Source organism: Mytilus californianus, unplaced genomic scaffold, assembly GCF_021869535.1.
Source record: "Mytilus californianus isolate M0D057914Y unplaced genomic scaffold, xbMytCali1.0.p SCAF_5, whole genome shotgun sequence".
In the NCBI taxonomy this organism is placed as follows: domain Eukaryota; kingdom Metazoa; phylum Mollusca; class Bivalvia; order Mytilida; family Mytilidae; genus Mytilus; species Mytilus californianus.
Genome location: NW_026262701.1, coordinates 50,477,869 through 50,497,346, shown reverse-complemented (window position 1 = coordinate 50,497,346; position 19,478 = coordinate 50,477,869). Strand labels below are relative to the sequence as shown.

Below are 19,478 nucleotides of genomic sequence, written 5' to 3'. Positions count from 1 at the left end.
CTATACCACCAAACAATGCATTCACAGTATTCAGTACGAGGAAAAAATTTACACTTCTTGGGAAAACTTCAAGCCCCTCTTCACTAAGCACAATTAAATTATTGTTGCTAAGAAAGATATATAAAGAACAAAAATCTTCAGTCCTTAAGTTTATACAAACCTAATCTTCCGTTAATCTGTTTCTGTTGAGTACTTTGTAAGACAGAGTTATGAAATTCCTGGGCAAATTCTCGACTGAGTGTCTTATCACTATTCTTGTTAGAAAACAGTTTCACTTTTTCGCTTTTCGTCGTTCTTGATACCTTTTTCCCTGAATGTTCATCTTGTCTTTTATCACCTTTTCGTTTAACAGGAGAACCTAAAACAAAGTGAAAACTTATTTAAAGCCATATTCAAATATATTGTTGCATAAATATTATATAAAAAATTTCAGTTATATATTTAGTTCTATTTCAAGAATAAATCATACATCCATGTGTATACCTGCCAACTTTTCAAAATCTTAATTGGGGATTTAAGCGCAAGAGGACCTTGTGCGGCTCTTATATTGCCATAAGTGTTCCTAATCTACTGTTGTATTGTTTTGAATGAGTATATAAGTGCTTAAATACCCTTTTAACTCATTTGAATGCCTGTTTTAAGGCTTTAAGTTTATATAATAAAGAATTTCAAAATTCAGGTCAACACCTCTTAAGTTGGATATCCCCTATAAATCAGGATAGTTGGCAGGTCTGCATGTGCTTGCTTGTTACAAACTTTGTATTTTAAGGAATAAGGAACATAACTGACCATACAATTATTACAAAGAATGTTGATGTTCTGTGTAGGGCAAATGACTTTAGGAAAACTTCAGATTCACAGTTCATGTAACAATTAATTTAGAGCATTTCTTCCTCCAGAATATTTTGTTTCTAAAAAAATAGGGTTAAAACTTTATGGTGCGATTTGTTCTAAAACATCTTTTGGGATTTTGCAATGAAAGTATATGCTCTCTCATCAGAATTCTGTTTTAAATAGTGAATAGTAGAAATTTAGTTTCTTTGTTGTTGATAAAATCCTCTTATTGAGTTATTTTACGATCAATTATTCAAATGGGTCCCCTGACTGATAAAACAGTTTCATACAGCACTTTAAACATTACAACTTCTTTCAACAATTAAAATTTTTAGAAATAATAAGATGCACTGTGAATATTGCTAACTTATTGTACCCCTGCAGGTATCAAGAAACTATGAGTAGTCAAGAAAAATATGACAAAAAATTCATATATGTACATGATATTTTTAAAGATATATATATTTAGAAGAAGTTGAACATTGAAGGAACTGAAAATGGTCACATGGTATAGCCAGGTGAAGCTTGATGTTATAAAAGACAAAGTCACCAATACCATTTTGTAAATGTTATGTCAGGCCTCTAAGGTATTTATTTTTTTTTTTAATTAAAATGGGTCATTTCAAATACATAAAACTGCAAATTATTAATAACTGGTAACAAACCTTTCTTTTTCTCACTTTCTACTGTTCCAAGACTAAATGATCCCAAAAATGAACATTTATTAGGATAATCTGGTTCCCGACGCAATACTTCTGGGTCAACTTTAGGTGAGGGTGAAATACGCTTATCATCACCATCAACCATCAATACAGGACTAATACTAGCCTCTCTGTGTCGACGTCTTCTTCGTCGGATCTTTTTGTACTCAAGATCTATAATATGAACATAAAATAATTATATTTTTTGCCAATTTAAAAATAAAATTTGTGTTCAATAATTAACTTGTGCTCTTTTCAATAGGATAAGATCTTTTCCATTATCCCCCTCAAATAATCAAACCAGATATTGTATCAATGTCAATCATATAATATGCATGTATTAGTTGCATTTCAAAAAAGTGATGTATTTCATCGTACTTTTGCTTTCCAAATTTTTGTTCTGTGGATTGCTTATGAAAGGTAATCCAGCAATGTGCAGTAAACACAGCATTATCTGGACTTTACTATGTGATATTTATATTGTATTTCAGAAAAGTTGAACTCCCACAATAGGTAAAGCCATTTAGCATTTTCATGAAATGTTCATAGCATGAATAATTTAGTATTTTCATGTAATGTTCAGAGTATGATCCATTTTGGACAATTCCGACAAACATCATTTCACAGTCTTCCATAGCAGAAGACATTTAACCTACACCAAACTCAATCTGAAAAAAAAATGAAGAAGAGAATGCTATCATCTAAACTTTCTCTTGAAATATAACTTGGGGTTTTTGTCAATTTATTTTTATTATTTGATTCATGGTTAGTTTTATATAAGTGTTTTAATGATTAACAGTTTGACCTACCTCTTTTAACCCTTTGAGATGTTAATCCAATCTGTTGTAAAAATTTCACTTTCTCTCTAGAAACATCTAGAGGTAATGGTGGTCCTTTGGTCACCATCATTAAACTCTGTTTATGAGATTCATCCAAATAGTCTACTATTTCATCCATCTCGCTATCGTCACTTAATTCCCCACGCATCCTTCGTTTTTGCAATTTCTGCCAACCAATGTCCAGGCTGCTTATGACTAGACCACGATTTTTATCCGAAGCTGAATGCAAGTGTTCGGCATGATGCTCTTTATAATGCATTTTACTTGCATCTATCACATGATTAAGGTTAAAATTTCCAGATTTTGTTGGCATGCCAACCGAATGTTTCAAAGCACTAGTACTTTCCTTTTTAGGTAATCTCCCTTGACCAGCCTCAATCGTTCGTTCAACATTTGGCATATTACCCCCATCTCGGGAATTATGAGCAGGTAAAAAACCATTTGTTAAGTTCGATGTATCAAAGGGTCTGAATATGCTGTCACTTGATTTATGAACTTTACTTTCACTTTCTCTTTGAGTTCTATTTTTATCACTATGATGTCCTGAGTTCAACAGTGAATATTTTTTATCTCTATGATCATGATGACCACTGCCATGTTTGTCGTGATGATGAGAATGAAGTTTGGAAATATCATGATGGCTGTTCTTGTGCTGTTCCACGTCTCGACGAGAGGCTTTAAAGCGATCACTGTCAGAATTATATTGGAATTCCCTACTGCTCTTGTCATTGAGGTTATACTCCCTTGGTGTTCCATGTGTGATTGAGCCAAATTTATGTCCTATCAAAACAAAATAATTTGTAAAACTTTCAAATCTTGACTAACATTTTTATACATTGGAATATGGCAGATTTTACAATAAAAAGGAAGTATTGCTTTTTTGTATCCATCAAAAAAGGTATTGCTGAAACTGTGAAACAGAGTGTGAAATGAAGTAATGCATTATTTTATTTAATAAAAGGTGTCTTTCTGAGTAAATAAAAATAAAAATCACCCTGTGTTTATGTTTTTTGTTAGAATTGGTGGGTTTTCAATTTCAAAATATTGGACATTGAATAGACATTGTGACCTACTTGACTGACATCTAGCTTATTTGGAGTGGAATTTTAAAGTATTATTTTTAAGTGGAGCCTAATAACATGGACTTATATTTTAATAAAAAGTATTCTTTTGTGTTTTAATTATAATTCTAAGGCACATTTTTATTGGTAAAGGCTAAAAAAGGTAATTTAATAATATTATTGCGAACGTCACATCTTTTTCGTCCATTGTGGTATGTTACGATCGCAATTTATTTGTTGGTTCTCAGACGGCCCGTTGTTATTTTTAACTCGGGTTTTATAAATAATTGATATAAATAGCAATCACATTAAATTTTGATGACGAAAGGGGGTCAAAGGACTTTCGGAATCAATATCATTGGCTGTTTTAGTTTTTGCGAACGTTACTGCTCTACGTTTCCGTCCAAATCAATGTCACGTGAGCAATATATATTTAGATCTGTAACTCTCCTGTATAGAAGTTACGATATCGCCCTTTGCAGAAATGGATGCGGAGCCGGTTCCCTCACATAATGGGAAAGCAAAGAAGGTAAGTTGTCTGTTATATCGTTACACGAGGTCCTTTATTGTATTCCGTCCATCAAAAAGACATTCGCAACAAAACGTTGAATCAAGTAATGTCATTTAAATGTCACATTAAGAAACTTTTGTTTTGGTTTTTCATCTCCCAACGAGATTTGATCATATTTTACGTACAGTTGAGTCTTCTAGTTCATCAAAATACATTTCTTTTAATAATTTGATGCGAACGGTATAACATGGACAGATTTTTATGTAGCGATCGTTACTTTGGGACAGTAAATTGTTGATGTGATGTTATATAAGAAAATTAAAACAGTCTAATATAGTAATGAAGGGGCGCTCATTACTATATATATTTGAAGGTAATAGTCTTTCCTTTTCGAAGAGCTTCATACCACATCTTCTATTTTTATAATAACAACTTAGTTCATTAATTGCCAAAATTAGTCCAGTTCTTAAAATTGTCAAAATTGGCATAAAAGTCATTGCTCACAGACAAATTTACCAAATGGTAAACATACATTTGATTTTCAGGGGTATCTTAGCATAATCTCGGGTAATCATTAAAAGAAGATGGTAACTTGAACTGTTCTAGCTATAATTAATGATGACAACATATCTTTAATTACCATATATACTGAAAGCATTCGGCAAAAAACTATGTCTTGATTGAAGTAAATTTGAAGGCAGTACTTCAATACATTTTAAAAATTTTAATAGTTGTTCATTTTTTAAATTGTATTCATATACCAGTAATATTTTCAATTTATTTTCTTTCAGATGCAGTCCTCCAGAACTAACAGAGACGATAAATTTTTCAAACATTAAAATATTTTTAAGCTTCTTAGTCTAGGCAGTATTTTCGACTTTTGAATGCAAATGCATCATGAATTAAATGGGCAAAGCAAGGTGTTCTGAAGACTACAAAAGACTTTCTTTACCAAAATCCATGGTGAAAGTCATTGAGGCATTGATCACTATGGTATTTCCATCTTCACTGCGAATTGATTTGAAATTGTTCATTCTTCTGTTGTTTGATGTTTCTTGGTAGACATTACATGGGCATTTTGGCTTGTGCTCCATAAATAATCCATATCCCCCTTCTGTTTTGAGTGCCAAAGGTTGCAGGTTAAATTCGTAGCCAGATAAAATAAGACATTAAAATTGGGTCTTTGCTGCTTCTCATCCAAGCCAAAAGCATCAAGGAGTAAAAGCAAAGGTCAGCTTACAGAGGCAACAGAGTCTGTATAATGTGTCTTTGTGGAAAATCCATCTAAGCGTGTCGGTCTAGTACAAAGCAGAGATCATATTACATCAACTTGTTCTCGTCCTGATGTGCACATACTAGGTTGACACTGGACGTTAAACAATAATTAATCCATCCATCCATAAAATCTGGTGTGTCAGTCTGGTACAAAGAACAGTTCTTATTGCATTTGGTACTCATATCATATCAACATCTCAGTTCACGACTAAAGATATGAACAGATCTAGAAGAATCATTCAGTTACATCTGAAAACTTTTTCGATAAAGATATCATGAATCTTATTTTTCACCTCCTGTAACAATTTTGGCCCTATTTAGTGCGACCCATCTAGATAGCAAATTTTCTTAATGTATTACTGAAGAAGATGTTGCTAATGTTACTATTACAAATTGGTTTCTTGTGTATTCATTTGATACAAAGTACACCTGCCAATGACATTCTGTATATTTAGATATTCTAAACCAGACTGTACAATTTAATTACTCAAAGCATTTATAAAGCACGACTGTGTGCATACATTTTATTTTTTAAAGATGCTGTTGCTAATGTGACATGTCCAAATGTCGCTAACGTTACTCATTTTTGTCTCCGTCACATTAGCAACAGCCTTAATTCAAAACATGTTTTCTTTTAAGAATCTGGCACAAATTAAACTAGTAAAAAGTAAATATTGGCAACACATGCAACTTTATACTTATTCAATTCTTTTTACTGTGTATTAGATGTCATTTACTTTGAAAAACATAAACTTTTGTCCCATTTTCCATATGTCACATGTCCATCATCTTAAACATATTTTTTTTCCACTAATATATTAGAAATAGTAATGTGAAAGATGCTGAATATCTTCCTAAACCCTTTACCTTTCAGAATTTATTTTGGTTTTATTGCTGGTTAAAGGCTTTAAACCAAAATTAATGAAATTTTGGACCAGGGTGCAAAAGGAGAAAATGTGGGTATCCTGTTTCCTTGGGAACCATTCAATAATCTCTTACATTATTTACTCCTTTTTTGAAGAATTATGATCTACTGATAATAAATTTTCAGAAAATATAATTTTTTTTCGTGTAATGCCTTCTTTAATTATTTATCACGGAAGTAGGAGGCAGAACACAATACTGTAAAATCTGCCATATACAGTAAAACCATTAATGTTTCAACCAATTTTCTTGCAATGTGTCAGTTCAATTCAGATGTTATATATAGCTACATAAAAATTTGTTATTTACTGAAATAAGTATTGGTTAAGAGATTCCAGTGACTTTACCTTATTGCCTTTAGTTTTACTGACTCCTAATATCTAAAAAATACTGGGTAAAATTAATTTAAGTTTACAATTTGCAAGAAAAATTGGTGAACACCTGTATGGTTTATTTTGTGGGGTTATTTAAACAGCTGATGTGAAACGGTATGTCCTTTTTTATGGCAAGTTGACTAATCATTTTCTGAATTTTAATTTAACTTTTCTAAATGTTTTACAGTGCTTCAACAAGAAAAATCTAATGGTTTTATGTAAGGGCTTTTTCAAGAATTAATTATATCATATGTTGAAAGGCACTTAATTATAATAATGTAGAGGGTTAGTTGAGTTTCAAAACAGTTTTTCACACAATCCTTGAAAAAAACTGCCTCCCAATCCCCCAGTATATTCAATTTTGAAATATATAGCCCTAATACAAAAATTAATTCAGATAAATAAATTGTTTGGCTATTTGGCGATGATGAACTGTATATAACTGACTTGTATTTCAATATTTGAATAATAAACACATGCTTAATTTTTTTCTTTTTTTTATATATTAAAACTAAATATAGGAAACTTATAAAATAATATGATATCATATGGAAGACATTAATAATACTTTGACCTCTCTATATGCCAATGCACAGACTATTTGTTTCAAAAACAAATCAACTGAACTGTAAAAAGCTGTATCGAAGCACTATCTACAACATATGAAAGCAATACAGAAAAGTGACGATATAATGTACCTTCTACAGATCTAGGAATGGCGTCATTGTTAACTGGTCCTCGCTCATTATGATTCCTGTCTTTTGTCTCTGATTTTTTATTATCTAAACTGTATTGTGGTGTCCGTAAGTCTATTCCTGATGACCCTCTATCAATATGATGAGGAACACGTAATTCAGTACTAGGATGTGAACGATACTCATGACTCATTGATTCTCGTAATTTGTCATACTCCTTTTCTCTTTCCCTTGCTCTTTCTTTCTCTCTTAACAGAATGGCTTCTTTTTCTTTCTCTCTCTGTTCTTTTTCCAGATCTCTCATTCTTTCTTCTTCTAATCTTTGCCTTTAATGAAAAAGTTAATAATTTTAAGGTCAGAATAATATGAAACTTCATTTGATCCTTAACAGGTTGAAGCATAGTGAAAATTACAACACAGAAAAGCAGTTGAATGTGAAAACATGCCTGAAATATCAGTTTTGATCCTATAATCTTTAAATTTAGACCTGTAAAGTTACTAAAATGCCTATACACCATACTATGAGGTATTAATTAATTGACGATTTCAATAAGTCAAAGCAGCATGTAATGGCTACATAATGGTCATGCACAAAAAGATAAAAATAAGGGTTTGCTCATAAATGTTAACATTTTTAATATCAATACATTATAATACACATCTTTTTTTTTAATTACAGAGGACTTTGTAATGGAATGGAAGAAAGAAAAAAAAAACAACTTTAAAATGCTGTTCTATTTTTATGATTTTCTGTATACATCATTTTATATTGTTTTCATGTACATTCAACTTATTACCTGTAATTCTATTTTTAACTTATTTTGTCAACACAACTAACCTTTCCAGCAGTGATGGAGACAGATCTGGTAACCTTGACGATTGAGATACATATGGCAGTTGTTGATGGAGGAGTTCTGGTGGATAACGTCCTGTTAGGAATGGACTGAGGCCACCTGGTGGTGGTAGCATCCCAGGGTGAGCAAAAGGGAGATAATGAGGCTGCATCATTCTGTATCTTTCTATTAATAATGGGTCATCAAATCTATAAATATAACATGAGGAGATAAAAACATAATCTGATAATCTCTGAGGAAGTATTTTTCACTACTTCTAAGATATAGAGGGATAAACTGCTTCTGTAACTGATATTGAAATGTTTAAATAACAAAATATGTTTAAAGAAATTTATATTTGCTTTGTCAATTTATTGACTCCATGAAGTATACATCTAAACATTGAGCAGACATACAAGTGCTGATTTTTTTTTTATTTCAACATGGTAAATGTTTTATATTATAATATACAAAACTGAATACAAGAGAATTTGTCTTTGAATCTAATTTGAGAAAAGAAATATTTGCCAACTTTTGTCATCACTAATCATTCATTTGAAACATTTTCTTAAAAAATCAATTTTCTTTCCACCTAAACAAAAACTACATCTTACCTAAAGGCAGGATGTGGGAATGCATGTGGGGGCAGGAATGCTGGGTAAGGATAGGCAGCTGCGTCAAGGCCAAAAGGTGGCAATGAGTGTCGTAGATCATCTCCTGGACGGTATGGTTGGAATCCTCTCATAATACTTTCTTCTCGTGTTACAGCAGGTGACGTAGAGCTCTGAGCTGACAACGGGGTCCTAAAATAACATTAACATATGATATCAGTTGCAGTTCCCACTGGAATAACCTTCATCAGGTATGGCAAAACCAGACATATTTTCTATTTTAAATGGATCTTCAACTGTTCAGAATTGAATTTTCTTGGAACATTTAAAACTTCAGACCTGAAGCTGTTTGACTTGAAGCAGATTTCAAAGTACCAACATGTTATTTTCCTATTTTCCTATTTTTAAAATTTTGAATTTTTTTTTAAATTTTCAATGTTAGGTTCTTTACCATTCTGAAGAAACTGTTGTTTCAGTACATTTTTATTCTGAGTTATCTCCCTTTGACAGATCAGCAGACAGTTTAAATTTTCTTTTATGGTGATTTACTTTTCCAACAGATCGTCAGATACAACCCTCCCACTCAAACTTCTGACTGTCAGCCTTCTGACATTAATTTGAAATCATTTGTGAAATAGCCATGATGGGATATGAAAATTTGTGTAAAGGGATCGATTTTGAAAAATATATTATAAATCACTTTGAACACATCAAATTTATAAAGTTGAATATTCATATTCATTAATGTACCTCCTGGATGGAGCCATGTCTTTAGCAGACAATCGATCATCATCCCGACTCGAGTGTGATGACTGTGGCCTGTATCGATCTTCTTCTCGACCAGACTGGGTTGAATGTGGACGGTCAGCTTTCATGCTACTTAAACCATCATATGTTGACAAAGAACTATGTACAGAATGTGTTCTGTCCAAACTCTAAAAATATAAATTTCATATATTAATAGTAACTGAGTAACCAGTAATAAGAATGTCTTTTTTTAAAATAATGTCAAATTTTATCTATGAATCTTAATTTCTCACAATCTGAACTAAAAAATGTGCAATCACTACCAAATTTACTGTTTAATTCAAGATAAATTAATAGCACATGTTTTCCTACAAGTACCGGTAATTTTTTGCAATGTTCTTAAAAATGTGAAAAAAATTCCAGATTAACTATCACATCACCAAAGTCATATAATTTCTGTTAATATTATTTGAATGCAACAATTACTGAAATCATATTTTTTAATATTGCAAATTTTTTCTATTGATCAACAAATTGCAGTAAAATAAATGCAGTATGGTGTAAATTGGGTTATCTCCCTTTATACTTGAAATATAAAACTGTAGCCTAACTTTGGCTCTTTCATGTTGCATATGGCTGTTTATGCTATACTAACTACTTATAAATATTGTAAATTAAGATATCAATGTGATAGTCATCTAAATACAAACAATGGTTTCAGATCACAAAATATGCATTTTAAATCAAATCTCATGTATCAATGAAACATCTTTGACTCATTGATAAATTCAGAAATTCAGTAATTTTTTTACAATTCATATTGATAAATGTGTGCAGTAATCCCAAAATTTACAGCACTCCTTCAAAGTGCAATTTACTAGATAACATTATGACCATACTTGCACAAAGACATGTAGATGATACGGGTATTACTTTATGGCACATTTGCCTGGATTACATCATGACCAGACTTGCAGGATACAAGCTCATTATTCAGTAGTTCGGTACTGACATGATTTATAACAAACCTTTCTAAACTTGTCCGTTTATAAATTTTTGAATTACAAAGAAAGTAATGCTAATTTTTTTAGGTCCTTTTTGGTCATATAGCTCTTCAACTGTTTTTCGGTTCTTATACATCCTTGACTTTCAAATATTCGGCTTTGAGTGTTCCTGATGAACGTCAATCCAGAAAAGAGCCTCGGATGCATGAAATTTATATCGTGTTGTTTTCATTTTATAAGGCTTACCTGTCGTGATTCCGTTGAGACCAAACTCGCATGAGACTGTGTAGGTGCTATGGTTACTACTGGTGGTGAACTGACTGATGAATGTGATGTGTACACTAGAGGAGGTGGACCTCTTTTTGGTGTGGTTGCTCTTGGACTGGTGGTCGAGCTTCCTGGTTGAGATCCATGCTTTGAAGGAGTATCTTCTGCAAAAACATATGTGAGTATAATTACATTAGATGTATGTTTCATTATTATACGTTATTTTGATTGGCTAACAACAGTCTCGCGTCATTCTTCATTTCAAAATGAATTTCATGAATTGTAACATACAAGATGACACACGTTTCCACAATAAAGTGCACAGGTAAATAAAAAGAAAAAAATGATAGTAATCGTGTTTTCATGATCATAGCGAAAAATGAATTATAAGTATTGAATGCTTCTTTTAGTAATTTCATAGGGTTGTAAAAGCGTTGACCAACTTGTGAAAAGTCAGAAAATTGGTCTCAAGTTTTCTCCATCAACTTGTAAAAGGTCAGTATTTAACTCTGGTTTTCTCCCCCAACTTGTGAAAGGTCAGTTATTTACTCAAGTTTTCTCCATCAACTTGTCAAAGGTCATAAAAATGTACTCAAGTTTGCTCCATCAACTTGTGAAAGGTCATAAAATTGTACTCAAGTTTGCTCTATCAACTTATAAAAGGTCAGTGTTTAACTCTGGTTTCCTCCATCAACTTGTTTAAGGTCAATTCTGCATTTTGTTTTCTTATTACAACTTGTCAAGTCAGTACTGAGGTCTGTACTCCTCGATCAACTTGTAATGTACTATGGTTTCTTCCATGAATGTGTCAAAGGTCAGTAATGTGTTTTGCTTTCCTACATTAACTTGTACTCTGGCTTCTCCCATGGACCTGTCAAAGGTAAGTAATGTACAATAGTTTCTTAATGGACCTGTCAAAGTTCAGTAATGTACTGTGCTTTCCTACATTAATTTGTCAAAGGGAAGTGGCATATTGTTTCCTCTGTTGTCCTGTCAAAGGTCAGAAACTCTCCTTTTGTCCATCAACTTGTCAAAGAATTTTCAAATAGGCCATTTTTGGTGATATTTCCATTATCTGACTGGTCATTAGTTTATTTCAAAACAAACATTTAATATCCCACTACTTATTCCATGTAACCTCATCCTCAACCTATCTTCTAGATGAGTTGCTGATTTTGTAATGATTTATTTACAGGTAATTTACTCCCACATGTTGTAATATGTTCAAAGATAATGGTGATTTATTTTGGCAACACATTTTTTCTGTGAAATATGCAAAGAAATCTGATAAAATTGTGTCAAAATAATTGCACTTAAAAAGTTTTGATTACTGATGCATAAGAAATAAAATCAAAGTACTGAAGTACTGAACATCGGATGACCGCAAGTTCTTGTGGCTGGTCAAAAGCACTTGTCACAGAAAAAAATCACATCTCTATACCTAAAACTGAGGTTAATGTACAGAGATATATTTTTCTTCTGAGACAAGTTTGTGCGTAGATGATGAATAAATGACAGGAAATTCAACCTCACCGTAATAACTATTATATTGTAGTGATACAAATCAGTATACACTGGTTTGTTGTTATATATTATATTAATATAACAGTTACATGTATATATAATTTTCATCCATTTGTATATCATTCTATTCTACTATTCTAATAATAGTGCAGTGCAAGTGCATGGTGGACACTCTTCTGTAAAAATTCAATTTTCTAAAAGATTGGATATGAGTAGGAGTTCATATTTTCCCACAAAAACAATTATAGAGTTACCGGTCCTTGCCGGGATTGTCGCAAAACGTTCTTGAAATATTCTTCCACATGCTCTTAACACAATTTTTCGGTACGTGTGCATAGATATTATCAATGATTTTTTACTTATATATATATATTTAACGACAAAACATTTTCATATTATTAATTTATGTTCTATACAAAAATATTTTTATCAGTATTCATTGAAGAGATGTATTTATAACAAACGATAAGGAATGTTAGTATGCACTAGTTTAATATCCGCGTATTTATCATGTATATACATCTTTTACAATACCAAAACGAAAGTTATGTGTGCAAAATTTAGGCAAAAGCAATACATCGGAATGACCTCACGGTCATCTCGATGTAAAAAGAAAAGGTTAAACAATCATATTGCTAATACCTGGATCTTTAGCTTGATGAGCAAGTTTCCGGAGTGCTGCAGCAAAGCTAGATGTTCTGGTGGCATTCAGAGCAGCATTAGAACTGTGGGACGTCAGACCATTACTTGGTGATGTCTGGTTCAATGGCGGCACTGTCGCTGTGTTCCGTGATAATTTAGAACCACTGAGCATGTTCAGAGGAGGTGGTTTCACATTTTGCCCTGTTCCTGAAAGTACACAAATGATACAATTGAATAATAACGATAATAACTCAGTGTGAAACCTCTTTCCTGAGAAAGCAATACTGTGTAGCAGATAAATTTCTTGTCCTTTTTTGATTTTTGGGGGAGTTTTATAATTACTGTGTTCATTGAGTGCACTTTATGCAGCGCCTGCATACGGAGTATATATCTCCCAATTGATACGATATTCCCGAGCTTGTATTTCCTATTATGATTTCCTTGATAGAGGATTGCTGCTCACAAGGAAGCTATTAAACCAAGAGTTCCAAATGGTGAAGTTGAAATCATCCCTTTGTAAATTTTACGGACGCATCACGAGTTGGTTGACCGTTATGGAATAACCGTTTCACAGATGATATCGGATATGTTCCTTTTGTCGTAACTACAATACCCTTCCTTTTTCACGAATTTGACCTACCGAATTAGACTATTTACCGGATTTGTAATAACATAAGCAACACGACGGGTGCCACATGTGGAGCAGGATCTGCTTACCCTTCCACCTGAGATCACCCCAAGTTTTTGGTGGGGTTCGTGTTGCTTAGTCTTTAGTTTTCTATGTTGTGTCATCTGTACTATTATTTGTCTGATTGTCTTTTTATTTTTGGCCATGGCGTTGTCAGTTTGTTTTCGATCTATGAGTTTGACTGTCCCTCTGGTATCTTTCGTCCCTCTTTTATGGCCTTGAACAATTGTTTTAAATGGACAGTGAAATGTTTGATAAATCATGCAGTTACATGCAAACCCCAAACATAGCAAAAATTGGACATACACAAATTTAAATTCACAATATACAGTACAGAGATATCTTTTTAATTTGTAACCACTATCCCAATGCAATTCTTCTGGATCCTACATGTACCAACTGATATTTTTTTTTCCCAATTTGTCCTGGATATCATGAGTATTTGCCATTTGACATCAAGCAATCAAAAATCAATCAACCAATCAACTATGAACTTCTATGAACAACTTTTAATGACATTATATTTTTTCCTTCCTTTCATATGGATAATGAAAGAGGTGTGGGAGTAAATGGCCAAGGAGACAGTTATCCAACAACACAAGCAATGGATAAGGGCTGCTCAAACAATAATGCAAGCTCTGTCCAAAAGTATAAATAAGCTGTATATGGTGGTGACTCACTATCATAAAACATAACCTAAAGAGCTCAATAAACTTAAAAACAGTTAATTTTTGTGAGAGATTTATTTCACCACTTTTGCCAGTAGAACAATAATGCAAATATACAATGGTTTATGTCATACTTTTATCTTCTCTTATAAGCAAACATTATCAAAGTTAGAACATCACATAAATAAAGTGTAACAAAATCGGCGAAAAAGGGCTAAAAGCAAAAAAATATATCTGCAAAAAATAAGTTAAATTAAATTGACTTTTTTAAAACTGTTTCATGTGAATAATTTCTCTAAAACTTATATATGTAAATTAATGCACTTAATAATATATTCCTTGTCTGTGTACTATATACACTCGTAGTCTGCACAATTTTTAGCCTTAGGAAGGTCTACCAGTTTTTCATACTTAGCATTTTTAGACTTTTTTTCATTCTTTGTGTTACTAGACAGTCTAGTAGACTACTGAGTAGACTACTACTGGATTTTATATAATATATTTGTTGTATTTCAGTATTTAGTTTAATATTGTTTTATATTACAAAAAAACAAAAAGACACCAATGATATTTATTAGAATATAAACATCACATATCAAGAGCATTAAAAATTATTTTGTTCTAAGAAATTGCAAAAATCAATATTACCTTAATTAGATTTTTCATCATTCAAAATCAAAATTAACACATACCAAGAGTCATCTCTTTCTCTTTTTATTGACAAGTTCAAGCATTAAAATTTCAAACGGCAAAAAAAGAAAATTATTTGTCACGGCTTTACGAGATTGACGCAGTTAACAAGGTAATGATTACAGTCGTCTGATTAATAATTCAACACGCCATTATTTCATCATCATAAATCAAGCCTGAAAATTATTTCAACAAAAGGTGATATCCTTATTCATACAATAAAACCTCAAACCAGGTAATCGATCGACTTTCACTGCTAAAATGTTACAACACAAATTTCTGATTAAACAAGACAATTTTCGGATTAACTAAGTGCAAAACATTACTAATTTATGCTGCAAATTGTTTAGCGTTTTTATATGATATTGATTCGGAGACATGCCGTAAGCCTAGGTTTGTTGTGTGAATCAAGAACTGACACAAGACATGGTATTACCTGTCAACCATTAGCTTAGATCAAAATTAATTAAAGGAACACAGAAGAATGAAGTCTTTATTGATTGATAATCTGAAACTGGTTTGTGTAATCACTAAGCATGTTCTAATGGAATCAATTAACTAAACACCACGAAACATTTCTAATACGTTTTAAATGTTAATAGGAAAATTTCAGATTTTCCATAAATTCGATTTCACAATAAGTTGCGTCTATCCTTAATCTGACAATTCCTTGAATTGAAAATCATTACAGATTGCATGTATAAAACCCATGGGTCCAGTTTTTTCTTGTTTTACTGAATTTACATCAATAAAGTAGGCAGTTCAATACACAGTTTTTTTCCTTAATATCCCAAGAGCTTATCAGAATTATTTCCGCTACTGCTAAATATTTTTATAGGAAAAATGTAAAAGGACACAAAACAAACAGCAGTTACAACAGAACTCAGGTTATAAAAAGACAGATTCACGAGTGAAAGATAAAAATTCGGAATTAAAAAGAAGAATTTTTTTACAAACCAGTTGGGGTTCTGGGGTAGTGGTCGTTTTAATTGAGAGGAATTAAGACAAACTGAAAATTCATGGCTAAGGCTTCACATAATTTTTACTGACTTTATATTTATAAGTTGAAAGTTTATTTCTGTTGAAAAACAAAACAATTTTACTTAATAGCTTATGAAAGGGCAAAAACAATTCAGAATTCATTTGATGCTTGCAATTCTAGATAGTAAGATAGTAAAATAGCAGATACATATGACATTTGGATATTTGACAAATGATCTTTGATCTCTTTGAAGATTCAAACAACTAGTGCTTTAAAATTTTTGTGTGACCTTCACTTGATGATAGGATTAAAAATCATGCAAAATACAGAAAAAACATGCAATGAAATTTTAAGCCTGGTACATTTGATTTTTTTTTTTAAAGACAACAGACAGCAATATATGTGGATTTCTTTTCGATTTTACTTCTTATAGTTCTACACAAGAAGGGCATGCATATATCTCTTTTATGAGTAAGAACCGAGATGAGATGAACTTCTTCACCTTACTGAATAAAGGAGCAGATTGTATTCCTTAAGACTAGCAAAGTAGATGTACAATTTAAGCCCCATTCTAAACGCTCCTACAATTCTGCATGTCTCCTATAATACAAGTCAGAGACTCAGTTCACACAAGTCTTACTAGAAAAAATACTTGTAAGTCATGAACATTTCAGTATAGCTTATAATCACAATACTAACTAAAGATTTTTGGTGAAGAGCCCCTGTCTACTCCAAACATTACCTCATCTGTCAAATGCATTGACCTCACCTTAATTGGATTCACCTTACCTTTTATAATCATCAATGTATCTCAAGTTAAGATGTACTTCTATAAACACAGTGCTGATGGAAGTAACAGACAAGGATATTTTCTGTAATGAGGGGGTGGTCAATAGAGGATAAAGTCAAGCAGTTACAAGTACAAAACGTACTACTTCTAAGGGGGTGTTTAACGACCTTGACTACCCATGAGGGTCTCACACTGTCCAGCATTTACAAGGATTTTAAGAGATTGAGATAATAATAGAGCTGCTTTTGTCTTGAATGAAATTTTCTGAAAGTCGATATAATTTAACTGCAAAGTTAAAACACCTCAGACTTCCTTTAAAAAGTGTCATTATCTTCCAACATTAGTTTTACAAAGTCGTGCAACATTTTAAAATTCATTTGAGAAGCAATACAACTGAATTATCAGACTGAAGCTGGAAGAAGGGCAGACATAAGTTATGATAGGGCTATAGAATTTTGGAGATTGGCAGTAAGGTCTTTTAGAGGATAGTGCGAGTAAAGTGGGGAGTAGTTGAAAGGAAGTGGGAATTACTAACCCCTGTCCACAATCTAAAGGTATAATCAATTATTTGATTCATGTCAATAAAATCATTTCTTTGTTTAAAATTCTATTACATGTAATCCATCTTTTTCAAAAAATTATCAAATTCATTAAAGACCCTGGCATTACTGAGAGATAGCAAAAACAAAACACAAGCAAAAATAACAAAATGTCGGAAACATCATTATTTTTTACAATACACAAATATTATACTCACTGTATGAAAACATCCTTTCACCCAGATAATAATCCTCTCTTTATGATTGAACAGTAGCTAAATGAGTTTCAATTAAATCTCCCCATATCAATGTTGTGTATAAGTTTAATGCTCCCAAATGAATTTCACATGCCAAGGGAGATCACATTACAGGCACAAGACTGGCACGCTGTTACTTCAGGTTCATAGAAAACTTATCACTTTTACACAGGCTAAGCCTGCTGTTTTCTGTGGTTTTTCATCAGTTACATAACCTTTATCTAATCTGTGCTTAAATCTAATTAGATGTTGATCTGAATTAGATTAGTTCTAAGTCTAGTGATTAGCTAAGATGCTTACAGGTGATTTGATTCGTTCAAAATGGTGAAATTACATAAAAACTTTCATATTTTATGCAAAAAAGTTTTAACTAAAAGGACTGAACATTCATGAGATTTGATATTAATGTGAATTTAATTTCTTATTTTTTTTCCCTTCCTTTTCAGCAGATTAAAGATTACATTTTGAAGTGCAAACGATGTTCATAATTCAAAAAACCCATAACAATGTTCAGTTGCAGATTGAAAAAAAGTAAACATGGACAAAAAGGAAAAAATATGCAACAAAAATAGGATTTCCTTACATTTGATCATGCACGTTACAAATGTTTTTATGCTTTGACTTTAAATGAAAGACAGATGCATACTTTTCAACTCAAACAGGGTCCACAATAAAATAAATCATCAAGAAATTTAAAAAATTTTCTCCCTTAAACTTGCAACTGCTGCAAATTGGCACATCAATGAAAGCCCAAAAGGCACTTCAGCTGATTATAGAGTAGTTAATGGCATATCAAGATTCTTAGAACTACAAGTGTTTAAGGAAAAGTAAACAAAGAAGTCAAATTTATTCAAGAAAATTAAATGGGAAACTAAACCCTTACTTGGACCATCTTGACAATAAAATTCATAAAAGGCCTGGAATACTTAAAGGTCAACAGGAACATATGAGAAGGCCATTATACATGTACAACTTTTCAAAAGACAAAAAAAAATGTGAAAAAAAATAGTATCTGAATTTCCTATGCAATTCCTAAGAACTTATAACAGAGAATTATAGGAATTTTGGACTCTTGACTGTTTCCGTTATCTTTGAAAAGATACATTTAGTATTCTGAAAAAAAAACCCATCTTCAATGTTCAAAAGCAGATCTTTGCAGTCTCATTGACATACATTCTACATCTCTTTTTATAAATAGAAAACATTTGTTCGAGCTGCATGCACATCAATAATAAATGCACCAGGAACAAGACAGGAGTTTTCTTTCCATTCTTTTCCCATTAATCAATTCTTATATCGCCAACACAAAGCAACCTGTAACTTTAATAGTCTTAACAAGATGAATAATTTATGTGGCAATGCTAATTACTCCAATACACAAATCGTAAACGACTACATACACAAAGAATTAATAACAATAACCCTAGAGAGTGTTTAATGTTTATATTTATCTATCATTTACACCAGTGATTAGATAAATTACACTTCCACATGCTTTTCCTGATGCAGAGAGACAGGGGAGACAACTACTGTATTTTAAAGTGCTTATCGTCAGGTTAACTGAGGTACTCGTTCTCCAATATATCAAAACAGAGCAATTAAAATGTTGTGTGTTTTGGTTGTTACCTCTTCTGATTTTTGTGAAAACATACTGATCCATGTCTTTATAAACTCTCTATAATTTTCTGAATTATAACATAAGATATAACACCTACGCCATCATCGTGATAGTTTGTTGGCAGATCAAAAGAGTTGTTCCTGAAGTTGGAAAAAACAACCAAAGAAGGCAGGGTAACCCCTAACAACATCAATTCAAAAACTTGAGCATTAACGAATGTTGAAGTAAAATGTATGCATGGTTAAGGAAAAACCGATGGCTTTTGCATGATATCTGACCAGATATGGCAATGATAACTATAATGACATTATCTATAAATAAATGTTCACTGGTAGAAATCAGAAAAATTCCTTCCATGAATATTCCATAAAAAACATTGTGTAAACTCTGATGCTTTTGTGCAA

At 32.0% G+C, this 19,478-nt stretch overlaps 1 protein-coding gene and 1 long non-coding RNA gene across 2 annotated transcripts in view; one reads left to right on the top strand and one right to left on the bottom strand.

Moving 5' to 3' along the window:
* The window catches only part of LOC127702427 (genetic suppressor element 1-like), a 75,433-nt gene that overhangs the window by 6,442 nt on the left and 49,513 nt on the right, over positions 1-19,478 (bottom strand). Inside the window, exons 3-11 of the mRNA XM_052206625.1 lie at positions 12,843-13,049; positions 10,656-10,840; positions 9,409-9,593; positions 8,662-8,850; positions 8,053-8,256; positions 7,218-7,540; positions 2,345-3,154; positions 1,500-1,709; positions 161-358 (exon numbers count right to left, since the gene is read on the bottom strand). Of these exons, the coding sequence (XP_052062585.1) occupies positions 161-358; positions 1,500-1,709; positions 2,345-3,154; positions 7,218-7,540; positions 8,053-8,256; positions 8,662-8,850; positions 9,409-9,593; positions 10,656-10,840; positions 12,843-13,049 (2,511 nt within the window). The remainder of the gene's footprint in view (positions 1-160; positions 359-1,499; positions 1,710-2,344; positions 3,155-7,217; positions 7,541-8,052; positions 8,257-8,661; positions 8,851-9,408; positions 9,594-10,655; positions 10,841-12,842; positions 13,050-19,478) is intronic.
* On the top strand, positions 3,219-4,939 carry LOC127702430 (uncharacterized). The gene is made up of 2 exons (XR_007982423.1): positions 3,219-3,964; positions 4,738-4,939. It is a non-coding gene; the product is annotated as an uncharacterized LOC127702430 (long non-coding RNA).